At 50.6% G+C, this 27,292-nt stretch overlaps 3 protein-coding genes across 9 annotated transcripts in view; 1 reads left to right on the top strand and 2 right to left on the bottom strand.

Moving 5' to 3' along the window:
- Mroh1 (maestro heat like repeat family member 1) overlaps positions 1-13,807 on the bottom strand; it is a 76,837-nt gene extending 63,030 nt beyond the window's left edge. For 4 of the 6 annotated variants that reach the window (XM_034517310.2, XM_034517312.2, XM_034517311.2 and 1 more), the window contains exons 1-3: positions 13,689-13,807; positions 4,077-4,178; positions 1,020-1,098 (exon numbers count right to left, since the gene is read on the bottom strand). In XM_034517310.2, the coding sequence (XP_034373201.1) occupies positions 1,020-1,041 (22 nt within the window). In that variant the 5' untranslated portion in view covers positions 1,042-1,098; positions 4,077-4,178; positions 13,689-13,807. Of the gene's footprint in view, positions 1-1,019; positions 1,099-4,076; positions 4,179-13,517; positions 13,661-13,688 lie in introns of those variants that run through there. The other 2 variants (XM_076912223.1, XM_076912224.1) reach the window with 2 other exon arrangements.
- Positions 13,808-18,328: 4,521 nt separating this feature from the next.
- LOC117719345 (testis-specific serine/threonine-protein kinase 5) lies at positions 18,329-21,423 on the top strand. The gene is made up of 8 exons (XM_034517514.2): positions 18,329-18,912; positions 19,214-19,321; positions 19,517-19,719; positions 19,803-19,858; positions 20,172-20,304; positions 20,384-20,499; positions 20,875-21,003; positions 21,090-21,423. The coding sequence occupies exons 1-8, from the start codon at positions 18,709-18,711 to the stop codon at positions 21,254-21,256; spliced, it is 1,116 nt and encodes a 371-aa protein (XP_034373405.1). The 5' UTR covers positions 18,329-18,708; the 3' UTR covers positions 21,257-21,423.
- A 64-nt stretch (positions 21,424-21,487) lies between these two features.
- Hgh1 (HGH1 cochaperone) lies at positions 21,488-24,326 on the bottom strand. Of its 2 annotated transcripts, none has more exons than XM_076912279.1 (6): positions 23,684-24,326; positions 23,504-23,552; positions 23,250-23,348; positions 22,957-23,048; positions 22,758-22,880; positions 21,488-22,683 (listed from the first exon to the last, which is right to left on the bottom strand). In XM_076912279.1, the coding sequence occupies exons 1-6, from the start codon at positions 24,266-24,268 to the stop codon at positions 22,531-22,533; spliced, it is 1,101 nt and encodes a 366-aa protein (XP_076768394.1). In that variant the 5' UTR covers positions 24,269-24,326; the 3' UTR covers positions 21,488-22,530. The 2 variants fall into 2 exon arrangements, with proteins under 2 accessions (XP_076768394.1, XP_034371907.1); XM_034516016.2 differs by having other exon boundaries at positions 23,452-23,552; positions 23,655-24,325.
- Positions 24,327-27,292: the final 2,966 nt, after the last annotated feature.

Genomic DNA, 27,292 nt, shown 5'->3' with positions numbered 1-27,292 from the left:
AGCTATGGCCCTGGATGAGGTCCCAAAGCTACTCCAACTACCATAAGGCCTGGACTTCTGCAAGGCCATCACCTTATCCAAGTTACCCACAAACCCATAGTGCTCCACAAAGGATCTGCAGATCCTTCAAGATACTTCAGGAAAGTTCCCTAAGGGCTAGAGAGATGGCTCAGTGGTTAAGAGGACCGGCTGTTCTTCCAGAGGTCCTGAGTTCAATTCCCAGCATCCACATGGTGGCTCACAACCATGTAATGGGATCTGATGCCCTCTTCTGGATAGAGCACTCTTGTACATTAAATAAATAAAATCTTAAAAAAAAAAGTTCCTTGAGGTCCTGGGACACAGAACATACCCAAGTTCTACATGTAGGAGGGTGGCACTGGGCAGAAGGGTACAGACAATGGCAGTAAACAGTCAATGGGACATAGTGTCTGTCCCATAGGACTCTGCCTGTCGAGGCCAGCTATACATCAAGCAGTCAGTAAATGAGAGTAGCTCTCTGTAATAAAGGCAAGACAGGCAAACCAGAGACAAGACTAGACTGGGTCTCTGCTCCCTCCCCAGACACCAGGCCTATACCCACACTGCTATATCTGGGTATCTGGAAGCACTCACAGCATGAGAACAGAGAGTCACCAGAGCAGCATCTGCCTCCCCTCTGAGATGGGCCCCTCCATTTCCAAGTCTCAACAGCTGAACAAACAGGTTGATCCAATTACTAAGATCTGATTGCACCTAAGGCCAAGTTTGACCTCATAAACCAGGCCTGGCCCTTCTAAAGTACATCTCAGCCCCAGCTCTCTGGCTGTAAGCTTGATGGAAGCCGGCACATCCTCAAACCATCATGAACATATAGAACCTGACCTCCAGGGACAACAAGGATGTAGATACCACCCTCCAACATCAACTTTCTGCCTTTGCTGCCAAGGCAATGGAGTCCCACTGCAACACAACGCAGCCTCAGCTGCTCTGACAGCAGGAGGGCCGGTGGGCAGGAGGGGCCTCCCGCGTGTACTCACTCTTTATGTAGGGCCTGGTCATTTCTGTGGTCTCGGCTTCCGCCTGTCCAGTGTGAGCATGGATAACTTCTTCCCCAACCTAAAATAATGAGAACAGGGGATTTGATCCAACTTCTTCACTGTTCATAAGCTCAGGAGTAGCTGCTGCTCACATCCGGAACACACAATTCAGACTCATTTGTCCTAGGAAAGATCTCTATCACAGCTGGCCAATCCACTCAGGAAGAAAGGAAGAAAGTTCCATGATCCCCAGCAACCCCCAGCTTTCCTACACTCCCAAGCTGCCAGCCCCCACCAGCAGAGCAGTAGCCCACGGTGCATTCAGGGCAGGCACATGGCTCTACCTTCATAGTCCAGGCAAGTACGATCACTTTCTCAACCAAAGCAACGTCCTCTCACTCTAAGGTGAGCAGTGGGCACCACAGCTCTCGCACACTGTGTCAGCTCAGCTGCACAGGTGGTCGCAAAGAGTAAACCCTCAGATAACCGAGCCCTGCACCTCTTCACTATGTGGTCTCATGCTCATGCCTTTAATCCCAGCACTCCAAGGCAGAGGCAGAGAGGCAGAGAGGCAGAGAGGCAGAGAGGCAGAGAGGCAGAGAGGCAGAGAGGCAGAGAGGCAGAGAGGCAGAGAGGCAGAGAGGCAGAGAGGCAGAGAGGCAGAGAGGCAGAGAGGCAGAGAGGCAGAGGAGAGGCAGAGAGGCAGAGAGGCAGAGAGAGAGAGGCAGAGAGGCAGAGAGAGAGGCAGAGAGGCAGAGAGAGAGGCAGAGAGGCAGAGAGGCAGAGAGGCAGAGAGGCAGAGAGGCAGAGAGGCAGAGAGGCAGAGAGGCAGAGAGGCAGAGAGGCAGAGAGGCAGAGAGGCAGATCTCTCTGAGTTTGAGGCCAGCTTGGTCTACACTGTGAGTTCCAGGACAGGCAAGAAAGATATCCTGTCTACACACACACACACACACACACGAAAGGAAGGAAGGAAGGAAGGAAGGAAGGAAGGAAGGAAAAAAGGAAGAAAGGGAGGGAGGGAGGGAGGAAGGAAGGTAGGTTGAGCAGGACAGCAAGATGACTCAATGACTCAGTGGGTAAAGAAAGTGCTGGTTGCCAAACCTGACAGCCTAGAACCTAACCTACACGGAGGGAGAAAAGTAACTACTACTAATTGTCCACACACACACACACACACACACACACACACACACACACACACAGAGAGAGAGAGAGAGAGAGAGAGAGAGAGAGAGAGAGAGAGAGAGAGAGAATAATGCTAAAACTAATGCTTGAGAAAGACACAGGGAGTTATATACCTCAGCAGTTAAGAGTCCTTGCTGCTCTTGCAGAGGACCAAGTTCTGTTCTCTAAACCTAGCGTAAAACTTCTTGTAAACTCTAGTCCAGGGGGCTGGACGGATGGCTCAGTGGCTAAGAGAACTGGTTGCTCTTCCAGATGTCCTGAGTTCAATTCCCAGCAACCACATCACATGGTAGCTCATAACCAATGGGTTCTGATGCCCTCTTCTGGTGTATCTGAAGACAGCGACGGTGTGTGTGTGTGTGTGTGTGTGTGTGTGTGTGTGTGTTTTTAAAAAAACAAAAAACAAAACCCCTCCAGCTCCAAGGTATCTGATGCACTCTTCTGGCCTCCAAGAGTACCCATATGCACATGTAATATGTATGTGGCCAGGGACTGGAGAGATGATACAGTGCTTAAGAGATGGAGAGATGGCTCAGTAGTTAGAGCACTGACTGCTCTTCCAGAGGTCCTGAGTTCAATTCCAAGCAACTGCATGGTGGCTCACAATTGTCTGTAATGGGATCCAATGCCTTCTTCTGGTGTGTCTGAAGACAGCTACAGTGTACTCACATACATAAAGTAAAAAAATAAAGAATACATATATCTATAGAGAGAGAGAAAGAGAAAAAGGAAGAAGGAGAAGAAGAGGGAAAAAGAGAGGGAGAGGGAGAGGGAGAGGGAGAGGGAGAGGGAGAGGGAGAGGGAGAGGGAGAGGGAGAGGGAGAGGGAGAGGGAGAGGGAGAGGGAGAGGGAGAGGGAGAGGGAGAGGGAGAGGGAGAGGGAGAGGGAGAGGGAACACTTACTGCAGAGAACCCAGGTTTAGTCCCCAGCACCCATATGTCATCTATCAATCTTCTGTAACTCCAGGTCCGAGGAGGATTTCAACAAACTACTTCTGGCCTCCACAGATCAGATATGCACATAGTATGCTTACACACATGCAAGCAGAACACTCATACACACAAAATAAAATAACATATTTAATAAAGTAAAAAATGTTAAAGAAACAGAACAGATTGACTCCATATATCACTCTCCCCAGTGAAATGACAGAAGAGATGCAGGGGATTTAAGTGGAGGCTGTATTGTTGAGTCTCCCCATCCCTATCCAGACCTACAGATTCCAGTTCACTATGTACCCCAGGATAGCCTTGTATTTGCAATAATCATACCCCTGCCTCCCAAGCACAAGAATCACAGGTCTATGCCACCATATCCAGCCCTAAAAGCATATTTTAAAAAATAAATTGAGGGCACTGGAGAGGTGGCTCAGAGGTTAGAAACACTGGCTGCTGCTCCAGACGATCTGGTTTAGTTATTAGCACTCTCATTATGGTGGCTCATAACGGTCTATAACTCCAGTTTCAGAAGATTTGACACCCTTTTCTAGCTTCTGTGGTTACCAGGCACAAAGGTGGCATACAGACATACATGCAGACCAAACCACCCATATGCACAAAGAATAGAATAAAAAAATGTTTAAAAAATAAAAAGTATATAAATAAACCAAGAGGCTGGAAAGATGGTCCAAGAGTTAAGATCTTGCTGCTCTTTCAGAGGACTGGCATTTAGTTCCAAGCACACACATTAGGTAGCTCAATGCTGCCTGTAACTCTGGCTCCAGAGAACCACATGCCCTCTTCCAACCTCCACGGGCACTTGCACTCAAGTGCACATAAGTAAAAATAAAATACACATAAGTTTATACACACAAGTGAAAATAAAATATAGCTTAGAAAACTGAGATTTAAAAACAGGATAAAATCAACAGACCAGGAAGTCCCAGATGGCAGAGAGGATGGAAGGCAGGCAGAGGGCGCTGCCTCGAGGACCACGGCATCAGCACAGCATCCCCACTGTCGTCCAGGAGAGCGTCTAAAATGAACAAAGAGACAGGAGATAAACATGCACGTTCCATCTGGGCCCCAGCAAAGAGAAAGCAAATGATCCCAAGACACAAGATGGCTGAGATAGCATCAGTTGTCAGGCAGTATGAAAAACACAGGGGCTTAAACGACACAGACCCTCAATCTCTGACCTCCCAGGTCTGCGATAAGCCTACAAGGTACAGGTGTCAGGGATGGCTGTTCTTCCCTGTGAAAAGCTACAAGGAAAGGCAACTGTATCCCTCTCAAGCTGGTGTGTGTGATGCACATTCACACATGTACAGCAGTATTCAAACTTATGCAACGATGAGCAAACAAAAGTCAATAACCACCGCGGGTCACCTGTCCCTGGCGTGGATGAGTACAAGAGGAACCAACTTAGCCTCCTGATCAAAACAACCAAAGACCTGGATAAAACATAAAACCTTGTGTTGGCTGTGGTGGCACACATCTTTAATCCCAGCACTCATGAGGTAGAGGGAGAGGGAGATCTGTGAGTTCGAAGCCAGTCTGATCTACACAGAGTGTTCCAAGATAGCCAGGGCTACACAGTGAAACTGTGCCTTGAGGAAAAAGAAAAAATAAAGATACTGCCCTAGAAGTGGTGAGAATTACCTCATATGTCAGAAAGCAACCTAGTCATCTGTGTCTTTAAACACAGAAAACTTTTCCCAGCAGGGTCAGAAAAGAGAGACAGGAAAGACACAAGAAGAAATTGGAACCTTGAAAAAGGCTTAACCCAGCACTTCAGGCTTTGACAATGGAGGAAGGAGGGTCCAAGACAAGGAGTGTGATGGCCTCCTGGTGGGGCAACCTCTTCGTACACTGTGTAAAGGTCGTCTTTGTATCGTTCAAACGTTGATTTCTGTACAGGCAGAGAGTTGAGCCTATGGCTATGTTTAGGAATCATTACCAGCGTCAGTGTTGTAAACATACACCTCTCTAACCTTATGATTGGTTTAATAAAGATATGACTGCCAATAGCTGAGGCAGGAAGAAGAAAGGCAGGACTTCTGAGGCTCTATAGGAAGAAGGTTGGCCAGAGTGATAAGGAGGAGGTTGTGAGCAAGAGAGAGGTTAACAGGCCACGTGGCAGACATGGACTAGAACTAGGGCTAAGTTAGAGCTAGCTGGGAGGTAGCCTTGCTATAGTGCCTAAACTTTGGTAAATAACAATAAGTCTCCATGTCATTTGGGAGCTGGCGAGTCTGAGGCAGTCCTGCAATAGCCTCAGTTTAGTCAGAAGAAAACGGGTGTCTTACTTTGCTTTCCATTGCTATAATGAAACACTGACCAAAATCACTTGGAGAGGAAAGGGTTTGTTTGGCTTATACAGCCTGATCACAGTCAGGACAGAAACACAAGGCAGGAACCTGGAGGCAGGAACTGAAGCAGAAACCATGGAGAAACGCTACTTACTGATTTGCTCAGCTACTTCTCAGGACCACTTGTCCAGAGGTCACAGCTCAGGGTGGACTGGCCCATACCCTTGCCCACAGACCAATCTGCTGGGGGCATTTTCTCAATTGAGGTCTCTCTTCCCAGATGACTCTAGCTTGTACCAAGCTGACAAAAAACCTAGCACACAGGAACATTGGTTCTATAGGTGCAAAGTGCCTATTCTGCCAACAACTTAAAAACAGGAAAGGGATCGTCTCCACAGCCTTTAGTGGGAGTACAGGCCCCTAGTCCTAGACTTGTGACCCAAAGGACTTTGTCACAAAATCTCTGTTACTACAGCCTTAGAAAACGAGGTGGGAGAGATGCCTCAGCAATTTAGAGTATGAACTGACCTTGCAGAGGGCCTGAGTTTGGTTCCCACAGCAGGCAGCTCACAATTGTCTGTAACTCCATTTCAGGGGTATCTGACACCTATGGCCTCCTCAGGGACTTATGGGCACATACCCACGCATAGACATATATACATATATACAGGTATGTATATAATTTTAAAAGATATTTTTAGAAAGAAAGAAAACAAACCTAATCCAAGTACTGTATGTATGAGAAACTACCCAAGTCCAGGGAAAGAGACACCCACCCAAAAGGGCAAGCAGAGACATCTGAAGCATACACAGGGCAGGAGCAGTGTCCATTCAAGGCTGGAGTGACAAGTGTCATAACTCACAGACACAGGGTAGAATTTTCCCAGGGGTTTTGCCCTGGTAATAAGTTAGTTCTGGGCTACCAAGATGCTTCAAAAGATAAGGGCAATTGTTATGCAAGCCAGATGACCCACAACCCATACCGGAAGAAGAGAAGCTACTCCCCTAAACTGTCCTCTGACCTCCACAAGCACGTGGCAGTCACATGCCTGTTTCACACAGGCACCTCATACACACTCACGCCCTGATAATAATGAATAAAGTAATCCTAGCTAAAGTGCTGCCGAGGTCTCACCTAAGCAGACGAAAAGCTTCAGACTATGTCCAAGTCACCTGTCACAGGGCTCAAGGCTGAAAATAGGAATACAAACGTATCCAGAGCCAACAAGGTGAAATGATAAGACATCCAGTCAAAAACCAGCAGGAAAACAAAGTACAGCTCATGGCCAGGTGTGGTAGCCCAGTGCTTAGGGGGAAGAGACAGGCAAATCTCTGAGTTTGGAGCCAGCAAAAGCTACATAGTGACAGCCTGATCAAAAACAAAGAAAGAAAGAAAGAAAGAAAGAAAGAAAGAAAGAAAGAAAGAAAGAAAGAAAGAAAGAAAGAAAGAAAGGAAGGAAGGAAGGAAGGAAGGAAGGAAGGAAAGAAAGAGCGAGCTAATGCAAACTACTCAGTCACACAAACTGACCTGGAAATAGCAGGAAGAAAAGAACTAGTAGACAGGGATGCTCAGACTGCTCTCCTATCTGCCTCTCATTTAGGCAGGAAACTACAGGAGATAGTCATATTGAGAAAAGGAGTTCAAGGGCAAAAAGATGAACAAGGTTTAAATATGCACGAAGCCATGGGTCTGACCCTGAACAGTGCATAAACCAGGTATGGTGGAGCACTTTCGATCCCAGCTGAGCAGGATTTAGAAGCAGCAACCAAGAGTTTGGAACCAGCCCAGGCCATACATTGAGTCCCAAGCCAGTCTTAAAAAATGACAAAAAAAAAAAAAAAAAAAAAAAAAAAAAAAATCCTAGCTCTTGGGAAATGAAGGAGGAGAATCAGGAGCTGAAGGTCATCCTTAGCTACACAAAAAATATAAGGCTAGTCTAGATGAGATCTAGAGCAGGGAGATCAGGGAGATTCTTTGGCAGGAAAAAGCAGCCCTCTTGGGCCTCCCTGTGTGCGCCTACAGAGCTCTTTTCCCCTCAGGCCTCCCTGTGTCCCCCACAGAGCCATCTCCCCCTCAGGCCTCCCTGTGTGCCCCCACAGAGCCATCTCCCCCTCAGGCCTCCCTGTGTGCCCCCACAGAGCCACCTCCCCCTCAGGCCTCCCTATGTCTCCCCACAGAGCCATCTCCCCCTCAGGCCTCCCTGTGTGCCCCCACAGAGCCATCTCTCCCTCAGGCCTCCCTGTGTGCCCCCACAGAGCCATCTCCCCCTCAGGCCTCCCTGTGTGCCCCCACAGAGCCATCTCCCCCTCAGGCCTCCCTGTGTCCCCCACAGAGCCACCTCCCCCTCAGGCCTCCCTGTGTGGCCCCACAGAGCCATCTCTCTCCCAGGCCTCCCTGTGTGACCCCACAGAGCCATCTCCCCCTCAGGCCTCCCTATGTCTCCCCACAGAGCCATCTCCCCCTCAGGCCTCCCTGTGTGCCCCCACAGAGCCATCTCCCCCTCAGGCCTCCCTATGTCTCCCCACAGAGCCATCTCCCCCTCAGGACTCCCTATGTCTCCCCACAGAGCCATCTCCCCCTCAGGCCTCCCTGTGTCCCCCACAGAGCCATCTCCCCCTCAGGCCTCCCTGTGTGCCCCCACAGAGCCATCTCCCCCTCAGGCCTCCCTGTGTGCTCCCACAGAGCCATCTCCCCCTCAGGCCTCCCTGTGTGCCCCCACAGAGCCATCTCCCCCTCAGGCCTCCCTGTGTCCCCCACAGAGCCATCTCCCCCTCAGGCCTCCCTGTGTGCCCCCACAGAGCCATCTCCCCCTCAGGCCTCCCTATGTCTCCCCACAGAGCCATCTCCCCCTCAGGACTCCCTGTGTGCTCCCACAGAGCCATCTCCCCCTCAGGCCTCCCTATGTCTCCCCACAGAGCCATCTCCCCCTCAGGCCTCCCTGTGTGCTCCCACAGAGCCATCTCCCCCTCAGGCCTCCCTGTGTGCCCCCACAGAGCCATCTCCCCCTCAGGCCTCCCTGTGTGCCCCCACAGAGCCATCTCCCCCTCAGGCCTCCCTGTGTCCCCCACAGAGCCACCTCCCCCTCAGGCCTCCCTGTGTGGCCCCACAGAGCCATCTCTCTCCCAGGCCTCCCTGTGTGCCCCCACAGAGCCATCTCCCCCTCAGGCCTCCCTATGTCTCCCCACAGAGCCATCTCCCCCTCAGGACTCCCTGTGTGCCCCCACAGAGCCATCTCCCCCTCAGGCCTCCCTATGTCTCCCCACAGAGCCATCTCCCCCTCAGGACTCCCTGTGTCCCCCCACAGAGCCATCTCCCCCTCAGGCCTCCCTGTGTCCCCCACAGAGCCATCTCCCCCTCAGGCCTCCCTGTGTGCCCCCACAGAGCCATCTCCCCCTCAGGCCTCCCTGTGTGCTCCCACAGAGCCATCTCCCCCTCAGGCCTCCCTGTGTCCCCCACAGAGCCATCTCCCCCTCAGGACTCCCTGTGTGCTCCCACAGAGCCATCTCCCCCTCAGGCCTCCCTGTGTGCCCCCACAGAGCCATCTCCCCCTCAGGCCTCCCTGTGTCCCCCACAGAGCCATCTCCCCCTCAGGCCTCCCTGTGTGGCCCCACAGAGCCATCTCCCCCTCAGGCCTCCCTATGTCTCCCCACAGAGCCATCTCCCCCTCAGGACTCCCTGTGTGCTCCCACAGAGCCATCTCCCCCTCAGGCCTCCCTATGTCTCCCCACAGAGCCATCTCCCCCTCAGGCCTCCCTGTGTGCCCCCACAGAGCCATCTCCCCCTCAGGCCTCCCTGTGTCCCCCACAGAGCCATCTCCCCCTCAGGCCTCCCTGTGTGCCCCCACAGAGCCATCTCCCCCTCAGGCCTCCCTGTGTGCTCCCACAGAGCCATCTCCCCCTCAGGCCTCCCTGTGTCCCCCACAGAGCCATCTCCCCCTCAGGACTCCCTGTGTGCTCCCACAGAGCCATCTCCCCCTCAGGCCTCCCTGTGTGCCCCCACAGAGCCATCTCCCCCTCAGGCCTCCCTGTGTGCCCTCACAGAGCCCTTTCTCTTCTTACCAGCACTTCTGATGTGGTGTACCATTCTAGCTGACTTACTAAAGCACACACAGGTCATCCCATTAGGAGGTCAGCCATGCCACTGAGAGCCTAGACACAGGCCTGCACTACCATCAATTCTTCCAGAAGGTCAACAACACACTACAGATAGACCAGCTAGAGACAGGGCACAGGCTCACAACAAAGACATCAGTAGTAGGAGCTAAGCTGAGAGCTGGGCTTCTAGCTGGCATGTCTGCATCAAGCTGGAGTGACAGGAGGTACTGCGGTCACAAATGCTGCTCAAGGGTGACAAGGATGGGACGTTTAATACACAAGTGGCTACCTCAGTCTCCTTAACTCAGAACCAACACCCATTCGAGGCCCAGGACCTGGAGCTGCTGATCCTCATGCAGCATAACTTAACACATCATGAAGAGTTCAAAGGTTACAAGACACACAAGAAGCATGAGAGATACCATTACCTAGAGTCATGGGAAAAGGAACAGCAAGACGAAGCCAGGAGGACTCAACAACAGTGCACAGAAGAACAGGATCAGTGCCGCAGCAGCCAAGCCCATCCGAGCTGGCTCTCTCAGCTTCTTGTTACAGTTCATGATGTGAGCCTCCTGCCACAGAGGCCTCAGCACCACCATCATTAACTCTAACCCCCTGGAACCACTGGTCCAGATGAACCCTCCCTTCTATACATTGCCTTAGTCATGATGTTTTACCACAGCCATGGAAAAGTAACTGATGTAACAGTGAATTCCTAACTAGCCAGGGTGGCTAAAACCAGGGCTACTGGTATCTAAGGAAGAGGAGAAAGAGAAGGGGGGGAAGGGATCTGAGACATCAGCATCACTGGTGAGAAACCATGTCCACGTATCTAAGGTGAGAAAAAAGACTGAGTTGACACTGCACCACCTCTGTCCAAGGACATGTTGCCGGGCGTGTTGAAAAGTCAGGTTGGCATAGTAAAAGGCAAGGAAAAAAACAGCATAAGACATTTAGATTAAGAAGTAAGGGTATGGTGCCAGGCAGTGGTGGCGCACGCCTTTAATCCCAGCACTTGGGAGGCAGAGGCAGGCGGATTTCTGAGTTCGAGGCCAGCCTGGTCTATAGAGTGAGTTCCAGGATAGCCAGGACTACACAGAGAAACCCTGTCTCGAAAAACAAACAAACAAACAAAAAAAAAAGAAGTAAGGGTGTGGGTGTGCATTATGGGAAGCAGAGGCAGGTGGATCTCTGTGAACTTGAGGCCAACCTGGTCTACATTGGGAGTTCCTGGCCAGCAGGGGCTATATAGTGAGACCCTGTCTCAAAGGAAGGAGGAGGAGGAGAAGGAGAAGAGAAAAGGAAGAAGAAGAGGAGGAGGAAGAGGAGGAGGAAGAGGAAGAGGAAGAAAAATTTAAAATTGTATTGACAGGCAAAAAAAAAAAAAAAAAAGCCTACAGAATCTACAGTTGGGAGCAGAATCAGATCCTTCACAGAGGTCACAGAGTATAGAGGCATTACACAGTATCACTCTATTCTACATACTAACAACAGTTGAAAGAGTCAGACCTTTTGCTGGAGAGCATAACAAAAATATGCAACATAGGGCTGGAGAGATGGCTCAGCGGTTAAAAGCACTGACTGCTCTTCCAGAGGTCCTGAGTTCAATTCCCAGCTCACAACCATCTGTAACGGGAGCTGATGCCCTCTTCTGGTGTGTCTAAAGAGAGCAACAGTGTACTCATATACATAAAATAAATAAATAAATAAATAAATAAATCGATCTTTTAAAAAGATGTCACAAAACATCTTTAGGGATAAATGACAAAATATGCGCTTCAGGACACACTAAAACTATTGAATGCTGCTAAAATATACTGCTCAAAAACACCAATACTTCTCTAACAGATCTATATATGTATTTCTACTATATTCATTTCCTAATGTTGCCCCTAAGCCCATTTCATGCCTAGGCATTAGGCTGGTGGCTTTGGTTCTGAGCTAAGCTCCACTGTGTCCAAGCCAGTAGCCTGTCTTGTCCTTCCCATTCAGGAATCTCTGAGCTATGCTGGATAGTCCCATGTCCTTTTGCTCACAGAGAACGGACAAATTGGATCAGCACTAAGTGTTCAGTGTGCCCCAATTAGCAGGGTCAAGGTTTTGATTTGTATCTTAGTGTACACACAACTTTAAAAGACAAAAAGGCCATTTCCTGGGGCTCCAGAGACATGCTCCACAGTGAAAGGCACATACACTTTTTCAGAGGACAGGAGTTTGATTCCCAGCATCCACTCCATGGCTCACAACCATCCATGACTCCAGCTCCTGGGGATCGGATGCCCTGTCTGAACTCCACAGGCACCAGGCACCCACATGGTATATATATATATATATTTATGTGGACAAAACATTTAGACACGTAAAATAAAATAAATATAAAAGTTTTTAACTGTTCCCTGTAGGTCAGGGAAGAAAGCACCATCCATATGATATTCAGAAGTCAAGTACTTACAAGAGTCACAGAAACCCTTCCTGGTGTTACCTCCCAAAGTGGATCAAGCTGTGGACCCTGACACTAGTAAGGATGTCTTTTGACTCAAAACAACTCAGCCCAGTAAAAAGCCATCGGGAGGCCTGGAGTTGCTCATCAGACAGCAGTGACTTTGCCTCTCACCTGAGCCTCTGAGAACATCTACAACCCCTGGCTGCTCCCCTTCCCCCCCCCATCCCCCCGCACCAAACACACAGATGACTGTGAACTGAGATGAGGCACAGGTCCCACCTCTGGCCTCTAGTGTCCCTCAACAGTCAACTCTGAGGGAGAGAAATATGACAAGACACAGGTTTGAGTAGGACAGTTGCCTGGACAACAGTTTCAAGTTAGCAAAGGCAGCTAGGCCTCAGCCATTCTGATTCGATTTTGACATTAGAGACCAGAAAGACATTCCTCATCTGAGCCACATGGTTCAACCTAAGGCCTAAGAGTAAAGCCTGCTGGCAGGAGCACCTCCCTGGCCTGCAGGTGCAGAGGCTGCACAGCCAACCAAGTCATAAACACATGCTCCAAGGAAATATCCCACAGTCAGTGATTTGCATAGGATCTCTTGCTCTCCTGCCCCATCAACCCTGTGTCTGCTGGGGGGGGGGGGTCTCTGTCTAGATGATCATGGCCAATCAAGTTCAACAGAGCAGCTAAGACTTAACCCTTCACCTTCAACCCAGCCCTGCCCCACCTTATTTCCTGAATTTTTCACCTTTTCATTAACTAGGTCACCGGCAGTTCCTCCATTTCTGCTACCATCCCCTTCCAAAGTGTTTCCTGCCTCCAACCAAGACTAGCAAGCCCTCTGAGTTGGCTTTTGCCTCAACAGCACCTCCAGCTCACAGCCCCAGGTCTCCAGAAGCCGTCCTCTATCCCTCTCCCGCAGCTCCTTATGCTTACTCACTGCATTTGAGTTTATGGCTCCATCCATTACCTACCCTGAGCTCTGTACACGGTAGAGGAAAGTATTGCTACATAACTACACTGACTTGGCTGGAAATCGGAACCCCAAACCTAGAGTGCTAGCACTGGCTCAACCTCACCTAGCTCTCAGCTTGCCTGAATTCTATACTCTTTGAGTTTTGTGGCCTTCTCCCTGGGGCCAGCAATCCTCGTGACTCTGGACAAATCACTTTCCTGCTCTACACCGCCTCCTTTAATCGGCAAAGAGAACACAGAAAGACTAGAGGCTGTGGTGCGCACCGGCTTTGCAAGTCTCTGAATCAAGGCTCAGTTTTATGAAAGAGACAGTGGCCAATGGCCCAGTTGTGCTCAAAGACCTGAACACTGTCCCCTAGCCCGCAGAGGACCAGGATCTTGAGTCACCGAGTTCCCGGAAGGGACTAGGACATGGACCACGCGAGCCACCAGACAGCAGGGACAGGGTCCGGGGACCACGCGCCGATATCTGACAAGTCAGAATTGAATCGCAAGCTCCTAGATCCCTTCCAGGTGTTACACGCGAAGCCCGGCCTGCTGAGCACACCTGAGATCTCCTAGGACCTCCTGGCACCGGCCCGCTGACCTTGGGGAGGCGCGCCTTGATACAGCTTCTCTTGCTGCTGGCAGATGGGAAGGCCCCTAGGCTCTCCGGTCCAAGTTCCCCAAAGGGTACCTGGCCCCCGCCACCAAAGACGAGCCTTAACAAGCCGTTTACCTGAGGAGCCGCCACCGCCACGGCCCGGGCGCCGCCCTCTATGCCCCAAGCGTCCCAGAGTAGGCGGAGCAGCACTCCAAGCCCATCCCCGCAGTCCTCTGGCCAATTGCGGCCTGGCGCGAGGCAATTTGGCCCCGCCTCCATACGATCTCCACGCTCATTGGTCAGAGTTCTGTCCCTCACGTTAGCTCCGCCCACGCTCCACTCCCTAGAGAGCCTAGGTACACCGACTCCTTCCTGTGCTCTGCCGAGTACCCAGAGCGGTCCGGTGACCATTTCACAAGATAAGTGTGAGCACTGCTGCTGCGCCAGACACTGTCTGCGCAAGCGCCGTTCTCGAGAGTATTCCGACTCGCTTCCAACTGCAGAAAACTCCACCAGGCGGGAGCAGTGGCGCACGTCTTTAATACCAGCACTGGAGAGGCAGAGGCAGGTAGATCCCTATGAATTCGAGGCCATCCTGGTCTACATAGTGTCTTCTATGATAGCTTGGGCTACAGCGTGAGACCCTATCTTGGGGGAAAAACAAGCAAGCAAACAAAAAACAGCCCCAGCACACCTCATGCAGCAGTCATGAACACACACAGGTATTGTTATGTTCTACATCGGTCACACACTAAACGCCTAAAACATACTCAAAGCCCCTAATTTGTGGACCCCTAAACGTACACATGGCCATGCTCATTAGGAGTACATGTCCAACCTATCAACAAGACATTGGGAATCAAGATGAGCATGTCCTAGCATCCTGGGCTGCTCACTACTCGCTGGTATGTCCAGCTCCAGGTGCAACTAAAGCCTCTAAGCCTGGGAAGAGGTGACTAAAAAAGTAAAAGTAAGCCACAGTACAGGATGTAGGAAATGCTATGAAGGGGTTTGGGTTTGCTGCCGAGAAAGCAAGGTTAGATAAGAGCTTGTGCCTGGGAGAGTTGGGGGAGGATCATGCCAGGAAGACTTGGCTGCAAAGAACCAGAGGTTGAAATCACCCAGATGTGTGTAAACAAGAGAAAGTTGTGGGTAGACTTCTGAAAGCAAAAGAGCCCAGAATCTGTTGAGTAAGGGAAAACAGTTAAGTATCTTGTATCTAGGCTGACAGCATCCGTTAGATGTGCAAATTAAGCTGTGGTTGAACGGGTCCTGAAGCGCAGCAAGCTGAGGGGGGTCCAAGAGGCAAACACTGAGAGCCAATATTCTTTTTCCACGGTGAGATGGACTTGGACCTATTTCTCTTGTGAGGAGAGAGAAAGACAGGACATATTTGAGCAAGAGAGTGAGGCATTCTGCGCATCCGGTCATGGCCTAGGAAGCAGAGAGGGGACTATCTTGGGTAGCTGTTAGGGAAGGAGGTCTTCTCCATGCTCACACCCGGACCACTCCCCTCTCCTGCCCCACCTCTCTCTCCAGCCTGAAAAGCCTTGCAGTGGACAGTGGCAATGTTCTGGCTGCAGTCCAACACGCCTGCTGGTCCTGTGCTCCTCCAGAGCCACAGCAGTCAGCTACCCCTGCCCCAAACATACAAGCTGCCCAGCATGTATCCCAACTCAATCTTTTATCGTTCAGCAGAAGGCCCAGCACATGAGGTACTGGACTGATGGACTAGTAAGGGTGCCAGTTAGGAAGAAGGACAAGACAACCAACGCAAAGGGACTGGAGAGATGGCTCTGCAGTTAGGAACACATCCTGCTGTCTCCTATGCTGGACAGCTCACAGTCAGCTCCAACTTCCATCTCCAGGTGGAACCAAAGCCTCTAAGTTCCACAGGCATCCACGCACAAGTGCACATATACCCCACAACACACACACACACACACACACACACACACACACACGCAAAATCTTTATTTTACTTTTTGTTTTTCTGTATAGCCCTGGTACTCTCTGTAGACCAGGCTGGCCTCAAACTCAGGGATCCACCTGCCTCTGCCTCCCGAGTGCTGGGATTAAAGATGAGCACCACTATGCCTGGCAAGAATAAAATCTAAAAAAAAAAAACGACTGTGGGTGATGGTTCAGTTCCAGTTCCCCACACACACATGGTGGCTGACAACCATGCTGAACACCATTTCCAGAGGATCTGGTACCCTTCTGAACTCCACAGGCACCAGACATGCACATGGTGGACAGACAGACAGACAGACAGACAGACAGACAGAACACTCATAAAATAAAAACATTAGGTTTTTAAAGAATATTGCAAAAGGAAGGTGATCTTTCTGGATCCAGACTCTTACCACACAGCTTAACAGTTGCTAACTTCCATTTGGGTTCTGGCATGGGTGGAAGCCGGGACAGTGAAAGGGGCACTCACAGCTGAGAGACTCAGAGTAGACAGCAGTAGCTCAGTGGCACTGCTGGGCCAGGGTAGAGTCATGTGATCTTCCCTTTTGTTCTCTAACAAAATGTAAAATGGCCACCCACCTTCACCTTGTCACTCACGTCCCCACAGCCCTCCTGCTTCCCAGATAGCCAACCTGTATTCAGTCCCCGGGAGCAATTTCCTAATTTACTTAAGCCCCAGATTACCCACAGGACAGTTACTGTGTCCATGTTTTCTATATTTCTTCTCTCTCACACACAAGGGCTGTAGCTATGGGCTATTTATTCCAAAAAGTCACCAGATGAGGTGGATGAGAAGACACACCTGACATTTCAGGCCAGGATTTTGCAATGCCTTGATGTAAAGCCTTCCACATCTACCTATAGATCTCAGTGCAGGAAGACACAAGTTTCTGGGGCTCATTAGACCTCTAACCACATTTTAGGCCTTTCTGAGTCCTTTCAGGACAGCTTGCCCACTAGCCAATGCTGGTCCCTCCAGTTCCCACCAGGCATCTCACACTTGGCCTGGACTCTGCCACTACGGAACCTCAATTCACCTGTAAAACATGCATTGCTCTGTTGCATTCAGATTTGGAATTCTGAGTATGAACTCCCTTTGGCACTTCCGTGTGTTCAGGGAGTGAGGCATGACCAGGAGGATACAGCTGACTACTTAGAAAAGCAACTGGCAGATGTCACATGCTAAGTAAATGTCAGCTGTGACTCTGGAGTTGAAAACAAGAAGCAGCAGTAGTTCCCATGTCCTGAAGAGTAGTCTGGGGTAGTGGCATTTGCTTCCCCTGAAGATGTACTCAAATCTGCAGGAAGCCCCGGGTGTGGCAGGCTTCCTGCAGCAGGTCTGGTCTGGGTCAAAAATCAAGATCCAGAAAGAATAAGAACGGGACTGGAGAAGTGGCTGATTGGTTAAGAGCACTGGTTGTTCTTCCTGAAGTCCTGAGTTCAATTCCCAGCAACCACATGGTGGCTCACAACGTCTGTAATGGGATCTGATGTGTCTTCTGGTGTGTCTGAAGACAGCTACAGTGTACTCACATACATAAAATAAATAAATCTAACAAACAACATCAAGATCCAGCAGAGCAACAGTTCTCAACCTTCCTAATGCTGACACTTAATGCAGTTCCTTGTGGTATGGTGACCTCAGACCATAAAATTATTTTCATTGCTGTAACTGGTCTACTACTTTGTGGGTTCTTTTTCCCATTCTTTATTCCACCACCATCCTGTTTCACCCCCTAACATTAGGAGAGAAACTAGGATAGAGGAGGGAGGAACGAGGGAAGAAGGAGGGAGGGAGGGAGGGAGAGAGAGAGAAGAGAGAGAAAGAGAGAGAGAGAGAGAGAGAGAGAGAGAGAGAGAAATTCCCTGATTCTGATTTCTTCCCTTTTGTTTCTTCTTTGACCACAGTTACTAACAAACCATAACCAACCTCCCTAAATGGCCAACAACTAGTCACCCCACCTCTTGGGGGGCCCTCACATTTATGTACCCTCTGAAAAGTTCTCAAAATTCCAAGTGTCACACCATTGCAGAAATTATCTGCAGCTGGCAAAACCCTGCCTCTGCTAAAGCATGAGGCAAATCATGGTCACCTGCTGCAGACAGTCGAAGTGTCCTGCATCCCTACACCTGGGACTAAAAAGAGAGTGTGTTCTTGTAATATGTCTGTGTTTTGTTTTTTTTTTTAAAGGAAACAAAAATTCTAGAATTCTCAAAAATGACATTACATCGCTACTTCATAACTGTAGTTGCACTACTGTTATGAATCATAATGTAAATATCTGTGCTTTCTGATGGTCTTTGGTGACTCCTATGAAAGGGTTGTTTGACACCCTCAAAGGGGTTGAGACCCACAGGTTGAGAACCACTGCAGTAGAGGAAGACCAGATTAGAGGATCCTGGACTCTTGCCATTCCTGACTCATTTAGCAATGACCTTGGTTGGTATCTCCTCAAAGTATGACACAACAGCTGATCTCTTTTGACCTCTTGATATCCTTAGAAGACTTAACCTTCATAGTTTCTTTAAAGACCTTGTATAGGAGCTGGAAAAAATGGTTCAGGAATTAAGAACACATTCTGTTCTTGCAAGGGACCCAAGTTTAGTTTACAGCATCCAGATCAGGTGGTTCACAGCCACCTGTCGCCTCAGCTCCAGGAGATGCAAAGCCCCCATGGTGTCCCCACCACCATTCTCTCTCAAACTAATGAAAAGGCCTTTCTATTCAAAGTGGCCCACAGAAGCCTCATCCTGGTGCTAGCTCTTCATATGTGTTCTCATCCCACAAAAGGAGAACACAGCACTGGAGAGGGTGAATCCAGTAAGATAGCCTCAGAGATGACAGTGCTTAAGATGATACCTTTGAGGACACAATGCAAGTGCATTTCTAGAACCTTCTATTCTAGAACCTACACCCAGTCCTTTGGAGTCTTTACTCTCCAATCAATCCAGAGCTGTGGAAGCCTCCTCCTGAGGCTCTCAACCTACACTCTTAGCCTAAAACCCATTAAGTCTTCAGAAACTTGACTTTTTTCTCCAAGGGGCAGCAGGTCCTTCCTGGCCTTCTGCTTCCCCAGTCCCTTGCCCTCAGAAACAAGTTAGACCTCAGCTGTGTCCCTTTCCCTGGCTCACGGGCAGTAAGCTGGCCCACCAAGCCCATTTCTGTGGCACCCTGCCTTCCATGAGGAGCAACAGCCGGCGCAAGTTGGATCAGAAGGTGTTCATAGAACAGGTTCGAGAATGCATGAACAATGGCTACTTGCTCTCCTCAAAGAAGATTGGATCTGGTGCTTTCTCCAAGGTCTACCTGGCCTATGCAACACGTGATCGCTTGAAGCACAACCTTAGGCTATCCTCTGACTTGCGGGGCAAGCGCCACACTATGGTGAGCCAGGCCTGACACCTTCTCTGTGGGTTCCTCGGGGTACCCTAGCCTGGTTCCAGTGGGCCTGTCCTAACCTCCTTCAGGTACTTTCTAGTTCTCCTAGCTTCCTCTATAGGACCTCCCTCCTAAGTCCCATTTCTTCTCAGCTTCCCAACCCCTCAAACATATATGCACCCAGGACACAATGTGAGGCAGGCACTATCCGTCCAAGGATATTGCTTGCCCGTTGAGCAATGTGTATAAATAACAGTGGGCCCATTCTAAGGAGTCTACACACAGTTGAACACTACATCTTCCTCAGGTGGCTATTAAGATTGTGTCCATGGCTGAAGCCCCAGCAGAGTACTCCAGAAAGTTCCTGCCCCGGGAAATTTTATCACTCAACGCTACCTACAAGCACATGAACATAGTAAGACGGTCCTTACCATGCCTGCTGTCTATCCTATGTCCCTCTTTTCCACTTGGAATCTCTTTTTCGTCCTTGCATGAAGAGCCGTCTCTCACCCTGCACCTGAGAGCTAGCATGTCTGACATTCCCAGAACTCTTGGCCCAGCCTTCCTCAGGATGACCGTATACATGGAGTATCGGGGGGGTGTTTGCTAGGTTCAGCTGTATGAGACCTACCAGAACAGCCAGCGCTCCTACCTGGTACTAGAGTTGGCAGCTAGAGGTGACCTGTTGGAGCATATCAATGCAGTGTCAGACCTCCGATGTTGCCCAGGGCTGGAGGAGGAAGAGGCCCGAAGGCTGTTCTGGCAACTGGTCAGTGCCGTGGCCCACTGCCACAATGTTGGCATTGTGCACAGGTGAGGGTGCCATCTGGCCTATCTGCCTAGCTGGGTATCTGTTGACCCACTTGAGCCCAGCCCCACATTCTGTTCTCCCACAGGGACTTGAAATGTGAAAATATCCTGTTGGATGACCAGGGCTTCCTAAAGCTGACAGGTGAGCTCACACTGCTCCATCAATCCAGTTTAATTCTGGACTCCTACCTCCCAACTTCTGCCTGTCCCACACAGACACCTGCCCCCAATAATGACCCAGCCCTGACCTTCATCTCCTACCTATAGCCTAAACCCACTGACCTACGTCCACAAGAGCCCCTGGCTAGTTTCTCCCTCATTCTTACAACATACAGTCCAAGTTCCCTCCTTCCGCAAACCCCACTATCCTAACAGATGTCCTCTTGAACCTACTCTCCCCAACCTGTTCATCACCTGTGTTTCCCTGCCCCGCCCTGCCGGTACACTGTGTGCAGATTTTGGCTTTGCCAACTGGGTGGGGCTCAAGAACTCTCTGCTGAGCACCTTCTGTGGCTCTGTGGCCTATACGGCCCCAGAGATTCTCATGAGCAAGAAGTACAACGGTGAGCAGGCTGATCTGTGGAGCCTGTGAGTACCCCAGGTGACCCCTGCAGGACCCGTGGGTGGGCTTAGGAGGGACAACACCCTGAAGAAGCTGGGTCCCCAGAGGGATCATCCTCCATGCCATGGTGTCTGGGAAGCTGCCCTTCAAGGAACACCAGCCCCATCGCATGCTGCACTTGATTCGTCGAGGTCCCATCTTCAGGCCAGGGCTGTCCCCAGGTGAGCACACACCACACTCCTCCCAAGGCCCAGCTCGAGCCTGGAGGGCAGCCAGAGAGACCAGGACCACGGCAAAGAGAATACGGTATCACCCTAGCCCCATATACTGGAAAAGTACGGTCCACACACTGTATGTTGGAAAAGTTGGGCTGAGGGTGGGGCTGGCTTGAAGGGTACCAATCCCACTGAATATCTAACATGGCACTTGTCCGGATTACCTCACCCCTCCGCTGTGCCTCAGTCCCCTTTTTGATAATGGCCCTTGAACCTTTGCCAGGACTAGTAATGATTCCTCTCAAGTTGCCAACATTTCTGACAGTAGTTGAGTGTGGGTCAGGATTGTGGCAGGCTCCAGCAGTGAGCCCTCCCCTGTAGAGTGCCGGGACCTGATCCGAGGGCTGCTTCAGCTGCACCCGTGCGAACGCCTGGACCTACAGCAGGTGGCTGCTCACTGCTGGATGCTGCCTGCAGAACACATGCTGTCTGTACTTGGAGCTCCCCGAGGTGGGGAATGGCTTACAGGTAATTTGGTTGGGCTGCAGGCGGTGTCTCTAGCACACTACATGACCCTTTGCTTTGCTCCATAGCAGAACAGGAGCATCCTTGGTCTGCAATAGCACCAGACAACACAAAGCCTGACAGAGATACCAGGTATACCAGAAGCAAAGGCTCCAGCCCCTCCAGTGGCAGGATATCTCCGAGAAGAGCGTCTCTAGCCCAGCTGTGCAGCACCTGGAAGCCTGCACCAGAGCAATAGGTTGGGCTTGGGCGTACCATGGCAGGTGGCTGCTCTCCATGTCCCGTGTTCCCCAAGAGGAACATGGCTGGGCACTATCTGGTGAATTGAGGGAGGGTGGGTGTGTGCAGATAAAAATGTTCATTCTGTTGAATTAAGGATGCAGTTACCTACACAGGGAGGGCCAGTGGCCTTTGGGTACCTCCTTGGGGACCTAGGTCAAAGGGAAAACACCAGTCTACACGGCAAATGTGCCAACAGTGTCAAAGCTTTAAGGAGTGCTGGAGAGTACCATCGGTGGGGGGATGGAGAGGAAAAGACTCCTGGTAGCCAGTGAAAACACCTAGCCACGCATGACAACACATAACACCAGTCTTCCAGCTTCAGAGGTATGAACTGGAACACTGCAAACTCCCATGGAGACTACAGGTCTCAGAGACCTGGAGGGACCTGTCGCTAAGGAAAACAGCACACACAGGTGGAGCAAGATCTGTGGCTCAGAAGAGGGGACACAGTAGGGCGAAACCTGCCATGGTATCTACAAAATTAGAAAGGGGTGCATACAGGGAGCGGGCTCCAAATGTTGGGGGATTGTACGGGGTAAATGCCGCAAGAGCACACACAAGAATCTCTGCAGAGGTAAGCACGGTGTGCCCAGCAAGAGGGTCTGGATGTCTTGAAAGGCAACTGAGGCTCAAGAAAGCTAACCAAGGAGCAGGCTGTATCTGAATGGCTAAGTCCCAGTTCAACCTGGGACTAAGGAAGCTGACAGATGAAACAGAGATAGCAAATGGCAAACCCAGCAAGTGATCCAAAGACAGGCCTAGAAGGGCAGAGCATTCTCGGAAGACCCTAGGATCCAAGTGTAATCTGTCTTTTAAGGTCTTGGGCAAGGAAAGCAAAAGGACTCCAAAGGTTCCAGCTCATAGCACTGTTTACATCTCTAGGCCTACCGTGTCCAGACCCTTCAGTGCCTTCAGGAATGAAAAACTAGTTGGCTTCCCAGGGCCTGCAGTGTTTTCAGTTCAGTCCTGTGTCACTGTCTGGGAATAGGTTCCTCATAGCTCCAGTGACGAACGGCATCCTGCCTCACCTGTAGGCAGCTGTGACACAGGAGCTGGCCAGCTCCGGTTCAATAGTGCAGTTCTGAACCATGTGTATTACTGCTGGTTGCAACAGGGCACGGGATCAGGTAGTATCCTTGAGCTTCTCAACATTTACTGGGCATTTACCCTAGAACCCTGTGCCAACACTGGCAAAGGTGGGTCTGAAGCTGGCATACAGGCCAAAGGACTTCAGGTCCGAGGGGCACCCTTGCCTCTTAGCTCTTGAGCAAGCTCTTGCTGTTCTTGCTGGTCTAGCTCTTGTAGCTGTCGTTCCACGGCTTCAGGTACCTGCACCTCCAGCAGGTTTTCCATGCCAACCTCTGGCTCATCACCAATAAGCACCTGCAAGAAGAGGAGGCAGGTGAGCAGCTCACAAGCTGTTGGCACTTGCCTGGCCTTGCTGACCCTGCACTCACCTGGATAAGCTTCTCACAAGCCAGTCGCACATCCGGCTCTGGCTCCCAGCTGTATAGCTCTCGAAGGACCAAGTAAGCACCCTGGTCCCGTACCTGCTTCCGACCGGGTGCAGTGGCTGTCAGCTAGGAAGGTGGAAAAGGTTACTCAGATGCCGATAGGAATTGTGGAGAGGCATTAACATCACGGGCCCCTGCTCACCAACATGATGGCTTCAATGAGCATCTTCCGGATGTCAGCATCCGGCTCCCGTTGCTTGTCTGGTGACAAGTACTGCAGGTCAACAGGCAGCTCTAGGAGTGAGGATAGGAACCTATTGATCCCTGTGCTGGACACCCAAGCCCTGCTCTGCCTGGACGAGCATCATGTGTGTCTGTAATGACCCCCTCCTTAAAGGTCGCTGAAGAGACTCCAGACTTGCACATTTTCCCATCTCCTCCTCTAGTCTTCCGTCTAGCCCAGACATCCCTAGGGCAACAACCCAAGTCACTCACGGTCCATTTCTTCCTCGGAAAACTCTTCAGGCCCAGCCAAGGGCAGTAGCAAGAAGGGGAGAATGTCAACTTGGGGCCCGAGTAACCACTTGTGGTGTCCTGGAGGTGGGGACAAATAAGAGGTTCAGAAGATTGGTCCGTTGGGTTCCTAGGGTCCAGTCCCCCACCTTAGCAATGGCACAACCCCCTCTTTGTCACTCACGATGTTCGAAACAGCAATTCCGAAGTGTTCCCACCACCCCGCCCCTGCGCACCGAGGAGTCTGTGTACTGGGTGAGAGGCAGCAGCCGTTGGACCACGCACCTGTTGGAAGAGGATATTCACTGCTGTTCTTGTTCACTTCCACTCCCGTCCCGTCCCGTCCCGTCCCGTCCCGTCCCGCCCGCGCAGGCGACTGGGTTTCACCTGTCCGGGTCCAGGAGAAAAGCACGCACCTCCGCCTGCTGGCTAAGGTTGGAGAGCAGCGGCCCCAGGTAATGCAGGGGTGCGGCCGCGTTGTAGCTAGGCATGCACAGTGCGTTGACAAGCCGCTCCAGACCCAGCCGCTCCGGCTCAGCGGCCATCAGCTTCTCCATTAACGCAGCACACGGAGCAGGCTCGCGACTCAGGTTGGCCAGCACTGCAGCCGCCTCTTCAGCCCAGGGCCATTGAGGGTCCAACACGCGACGCAGCAGGCGGGCAGGCAGCTCCGGGTCCGCCGCCAGCAGCTGCCAGTGCAGACCGGGATCAGCAGCCAAGTTAACGAGCGCGCGGGAGGCATCGCGGGAAGGAGCTGGGGCCGGGGCCACCGCAAGGTCGACCAAAGCCCGCAACAATGCTGTCTGTCCTGCCAACAGCGTGCGGCCCGAGCCCGCACCAGTCAGCGCCAGCACATGCTGCGCCGCGGCCGCCTGCAGATCTGCTCGCGCTCCCGGCACCAGGAAGGGCAGCAGTTCCGCCGCCTCCGTGTCCGCGCCAGCCTCCTGCTCTGACAACCGTCGCTCATCAGAGAGCCCCGAACCTACTCCCGGTCCCCGCATGCCACCAGCAGTCGCTTCTCAAACGAGAGCTACTACCGGAAAAGCGGAAGTGGTTAAGAACCCAGCCGAAGGGGGCGGGGCCGGCCTTGGCGCGAGGCATTGTGGGCCACAGTATTGGGCTTTCTCCTAGGGTCAGAGCTGGTGCAGTTGTGTCTTCCCTTCCCACCACTACCACCACCACCAGCACCACCACCACCACTAAATCCTTGCAGAACTTTTCCGGCTGCCTACTGGGTGTTTGCTTTGTCAGGCATCAGAACCACGCGGCTAGCACGCAAAATTTGGAGCGTAACTCGGAAGCCTGTGCTCCTGGTGTCCAGAGTGTTTGCTGCTGCCTTTTAACCTTGGATTCAGAGTTGGAGAGATGGATCAGTGGTTAAGAGCACTGACTGCTTTTCCAGAGGTCCTGAGTTCAGTTTCCAAGCAACCACATGGTGGCTCACAACCATGTGTAATGGGATCTGACGCCCTCTTCTGGTGTGTCTGAAGACAACTACAGTGTACTCATATACATAAAATAAATAAATCTAAAACAAACAAACAAACCACCTGGGTTCAGATTCTGTTTCTGCTTCCTGGAACCAGATGGCGGAACCAGATGGCGCAGGACTCCGCGGTGAGAAGGCAGCTTTGGACCAGCCTCTGACTTTGCAGAGGGGCTAACTTTAGGGCATGTGTGTTAGGACCTCTCCAGTGACAGAAGTCTGAGTCAAGCAGGCTTGGGCAAAGGGAACTGATAAATGAATCTATAGTTTGCAAGTTTGAAGACCCTGGCGACAGACACTGCTGCACAGCTCTCTAGTAGAACGCTGTTCGGTTTCTCCCATACCTCTCTGGGGTTTTTTACTCCTCAATGATTCCATATTATTACCTTCTACGGGCACATTTATTAGCACAGATGGCAGGACACTGGCCTTCTTAGTTACACAACCCTAGCAGAAGATAATTTCAGTATTGGGGTCTGTTCTGGGAAAGTGTTCTATTTGGTGCTTCTTGTGCCTCTGTTAGCAATTAGCTGCCTGGGGTCCTTGCTCTTTCAAAATAGAAATCTTGAGTTAGGAGTTTTTTTCAGGGCTGGTCCTTGGCAGGTTTTGTAACCCTTTACTTCTGACAGCAAAGGAGACAGCGAGGAGCTGCAACGGTTCTAGATCCTGTGCAGCCTTAGATACCGACTGGGACCCTTCGGGCTACAGTGGCAAGTGGTTAGCTCTTGTGTAGGCCTAACTGTCCAGATTTCCCAGCCTTTGACAGTGGCTAGTGATAGTTTCTGAGAAAAGGCTAAGACCCTTGCCTCTTAAAGCCTCTGTTTCCCCAGGCAGTGGTGGCACACGCCTTTAATCCCAGCACTTGGGAGGCAGAGGCAGGAAGATTTCTGAGTTCGAGGCCAGCCTGGTCTACAGAGTGAGTTCCAGGACAGCCAAGACTACACAAGGAAAACCAAAAACAAATAAATAAATAAATAAATAGATAAAATAAAATAAAGAGACATTAAAGCCTCTGTTTCTACAACTGCTGCCCCACCCCCATCTCGGCCTCTGTTGCAGCTCTGCCCCAGTGTCTCCTTGTCTCTACTGCTATCATTTCTTTCTTTGCCATACCAGCCCATCCCAACCAAGAAAGTAGGTGAAAAAGGATGAGCATGGTGGTGGTATATACCTTTAATACCAACACTTGGGATGCAGAGGTAGGTAGATCTCAGTGAGTTCAAATTCAGCCTGGACTACTACAGTGGGATGGTATAAAAACTCCTGCCAGATATAATCTCGGCACTTAGGAAGCTGAGTTAGGGATTCAGAATTCCAAGGTCATGTTTGAGATCAATCTGCTGTACACATGTATCTCTCAAAAGGTGTTTTCCAGCCTGTTTACACAGTGGGCCAAGCAGCCTAATACAGCTAATATAATATTCCTCTAAGACGTGCGGTGTTTGCACCAATCAGGATAGGTCATTATGCAAATGAAGGATGATGGTAACACCAGCCAAGGCACTGTTTGTACCAGTCACAGTCTCCTTTGCTAGACTGTAAAGGGACGTGCTCCTCCAACTTGGCACAAGAGGCTGCTGGGAAAGACCTTCCCAAAACTGTTTAAACAGTCATTGCTGAAGCCACGCCTCTTAGAATGAGGTTATATTTTAGCTCTGCACATCTGTGGACTGTTCGAAACAGCCAGTATGGGCATAAGGGTAGCACAACCAGCTGCCTGACATGCAGTCCTTTGCTTAAGGATGTTAGGGAACCAGGGAGTGTGATGTCAACCAGGGGATCGAATAGCTTTATCTTCTGAAATAACGTTTTCAATACATTTTCATCACACAGGGGCCCAGCAGCTAACGAGCTTGCCCTGCAAGTGTGAGGACTGGAGTTTATATCCCCAGGACCTATGTATAATTAGATACCAATAAAAACATAGATGGGCCCGGAGAGGACATCAGGAGCTATAACACAGATAAACCATATCTCAACAAAAACAAAACAAAAATGTAAATCGGCGGGGCTGGAGAGATGGCTCAGCGGTTAAGAGCACTGACTGCTCTTCCAGGGGTCCTGAGTTCAAATCCCAGCAACCACATGGTAGCTCCCAACCATCTGTAATGAGATTGGATGCCTTCTTCTGGTGTGTCTGAAGACAGCTACAGTGTACTCGTAAATAAAATAAATAAATCTAAAAAGAAAAAAATGTAAATCGGCTGGACATAGTCCTTCCTGTCTAACCTCACAACTGAAGAGGCTGAGGCAGGAAGGTCAGTGTAGTTTGAGGCTAGCCTGAGCTATAAAATGAGATGGTCTCAAAGATTTTTCTTTTTTCTTTTTTTCTTTTTTTCTTTTTTCTTTCTCTCTCTCTCTCTCTCTCTTTTTTTTTGTTTTTGTTTTTGTTTTTCGAGACAGGGTTTCTCTGTATAGCCTTGGCTGTCCTGGAACTCACTCAGTAGACCAGGCTGGCCTCAAACTCAGAAATCTGCCTGCCTCTGCCTCCCAAGTGCTGGGATTAAAGGCATGTGCCACCAGATTTTTATTTTTCTTA

Source organism: Arvicanthis niloticus, chromosome 13 (genome assembly GCF_011762505.2).
Source record: "Arvicanthis niloticus isolate mArvNil1 chromosome 13, mArvNil1.pat.X, whole genome shotgun sequence".
Classification (NCBI taxonomy): domain Eukaryota; kingdom Metazoa; phylum Chordata; class Mammalia; order Rodentia; family Muridae; genus Arvicanthis; species Arvicanthis niloticus.
The sequence above is the reverse complement of the archived record's forward strand: the minus strand, read 5'-3'. Positions and strand labels throughout refer to the sequence as shown.

What these genes read in the sequence shown, in the direction of transcription:
- LOC117719345 (XM_034517514.2), top strand. Translation starts at nt 18,709, where the DNA reads ATGAGGAGCAACAGCCGGCGCAAGTTGGATCAGAAGGTGTTCATAGAA. An exon ending in CCTACAAGCACATGAACATA is followed by an intron (nt 19,322 to 19,516) that starts GTAAGACGGTCC and finishes GGTGTTTGCTAG; the next exon opens with GTTCAGCTGTATGAGACCTA. An exon ending in CAGGCTGATCTGTGGAGCCT is followed by an intron (nt 20,305 to 20,383) that starts GTGAGTACCCCA and finishes CTGGGTCCCCAG; the next exon opens with AGGGATCATCCTCCATGCCA.
- Hgh1 (XM_034516016.2), bottom strand. Translation starts at nt 24,268, where the DNA reads ATGCGGGGACCGGGAGTAGGTTCGGGGCTCTCTGATGAGCGACGGTTG. An exon ending in TTTCTCCTGGACCCGGACAG is followed by an intron (nt 23,553 to 23,654) that starts GTGAAACCCAGT and finishes CTCTTCCAACAG; the next exon opens with GTGCGTGGTCCAACGGCTGC. An exon ending in GAATTGCTGTTTCGAACATC is followed by an intron (nt 23,349 to 23,451) that starts GTGAGTGACAAA and finishes CCCCACCTCCAG; the next exon opens with GACACCACAAGTGGTTACTC.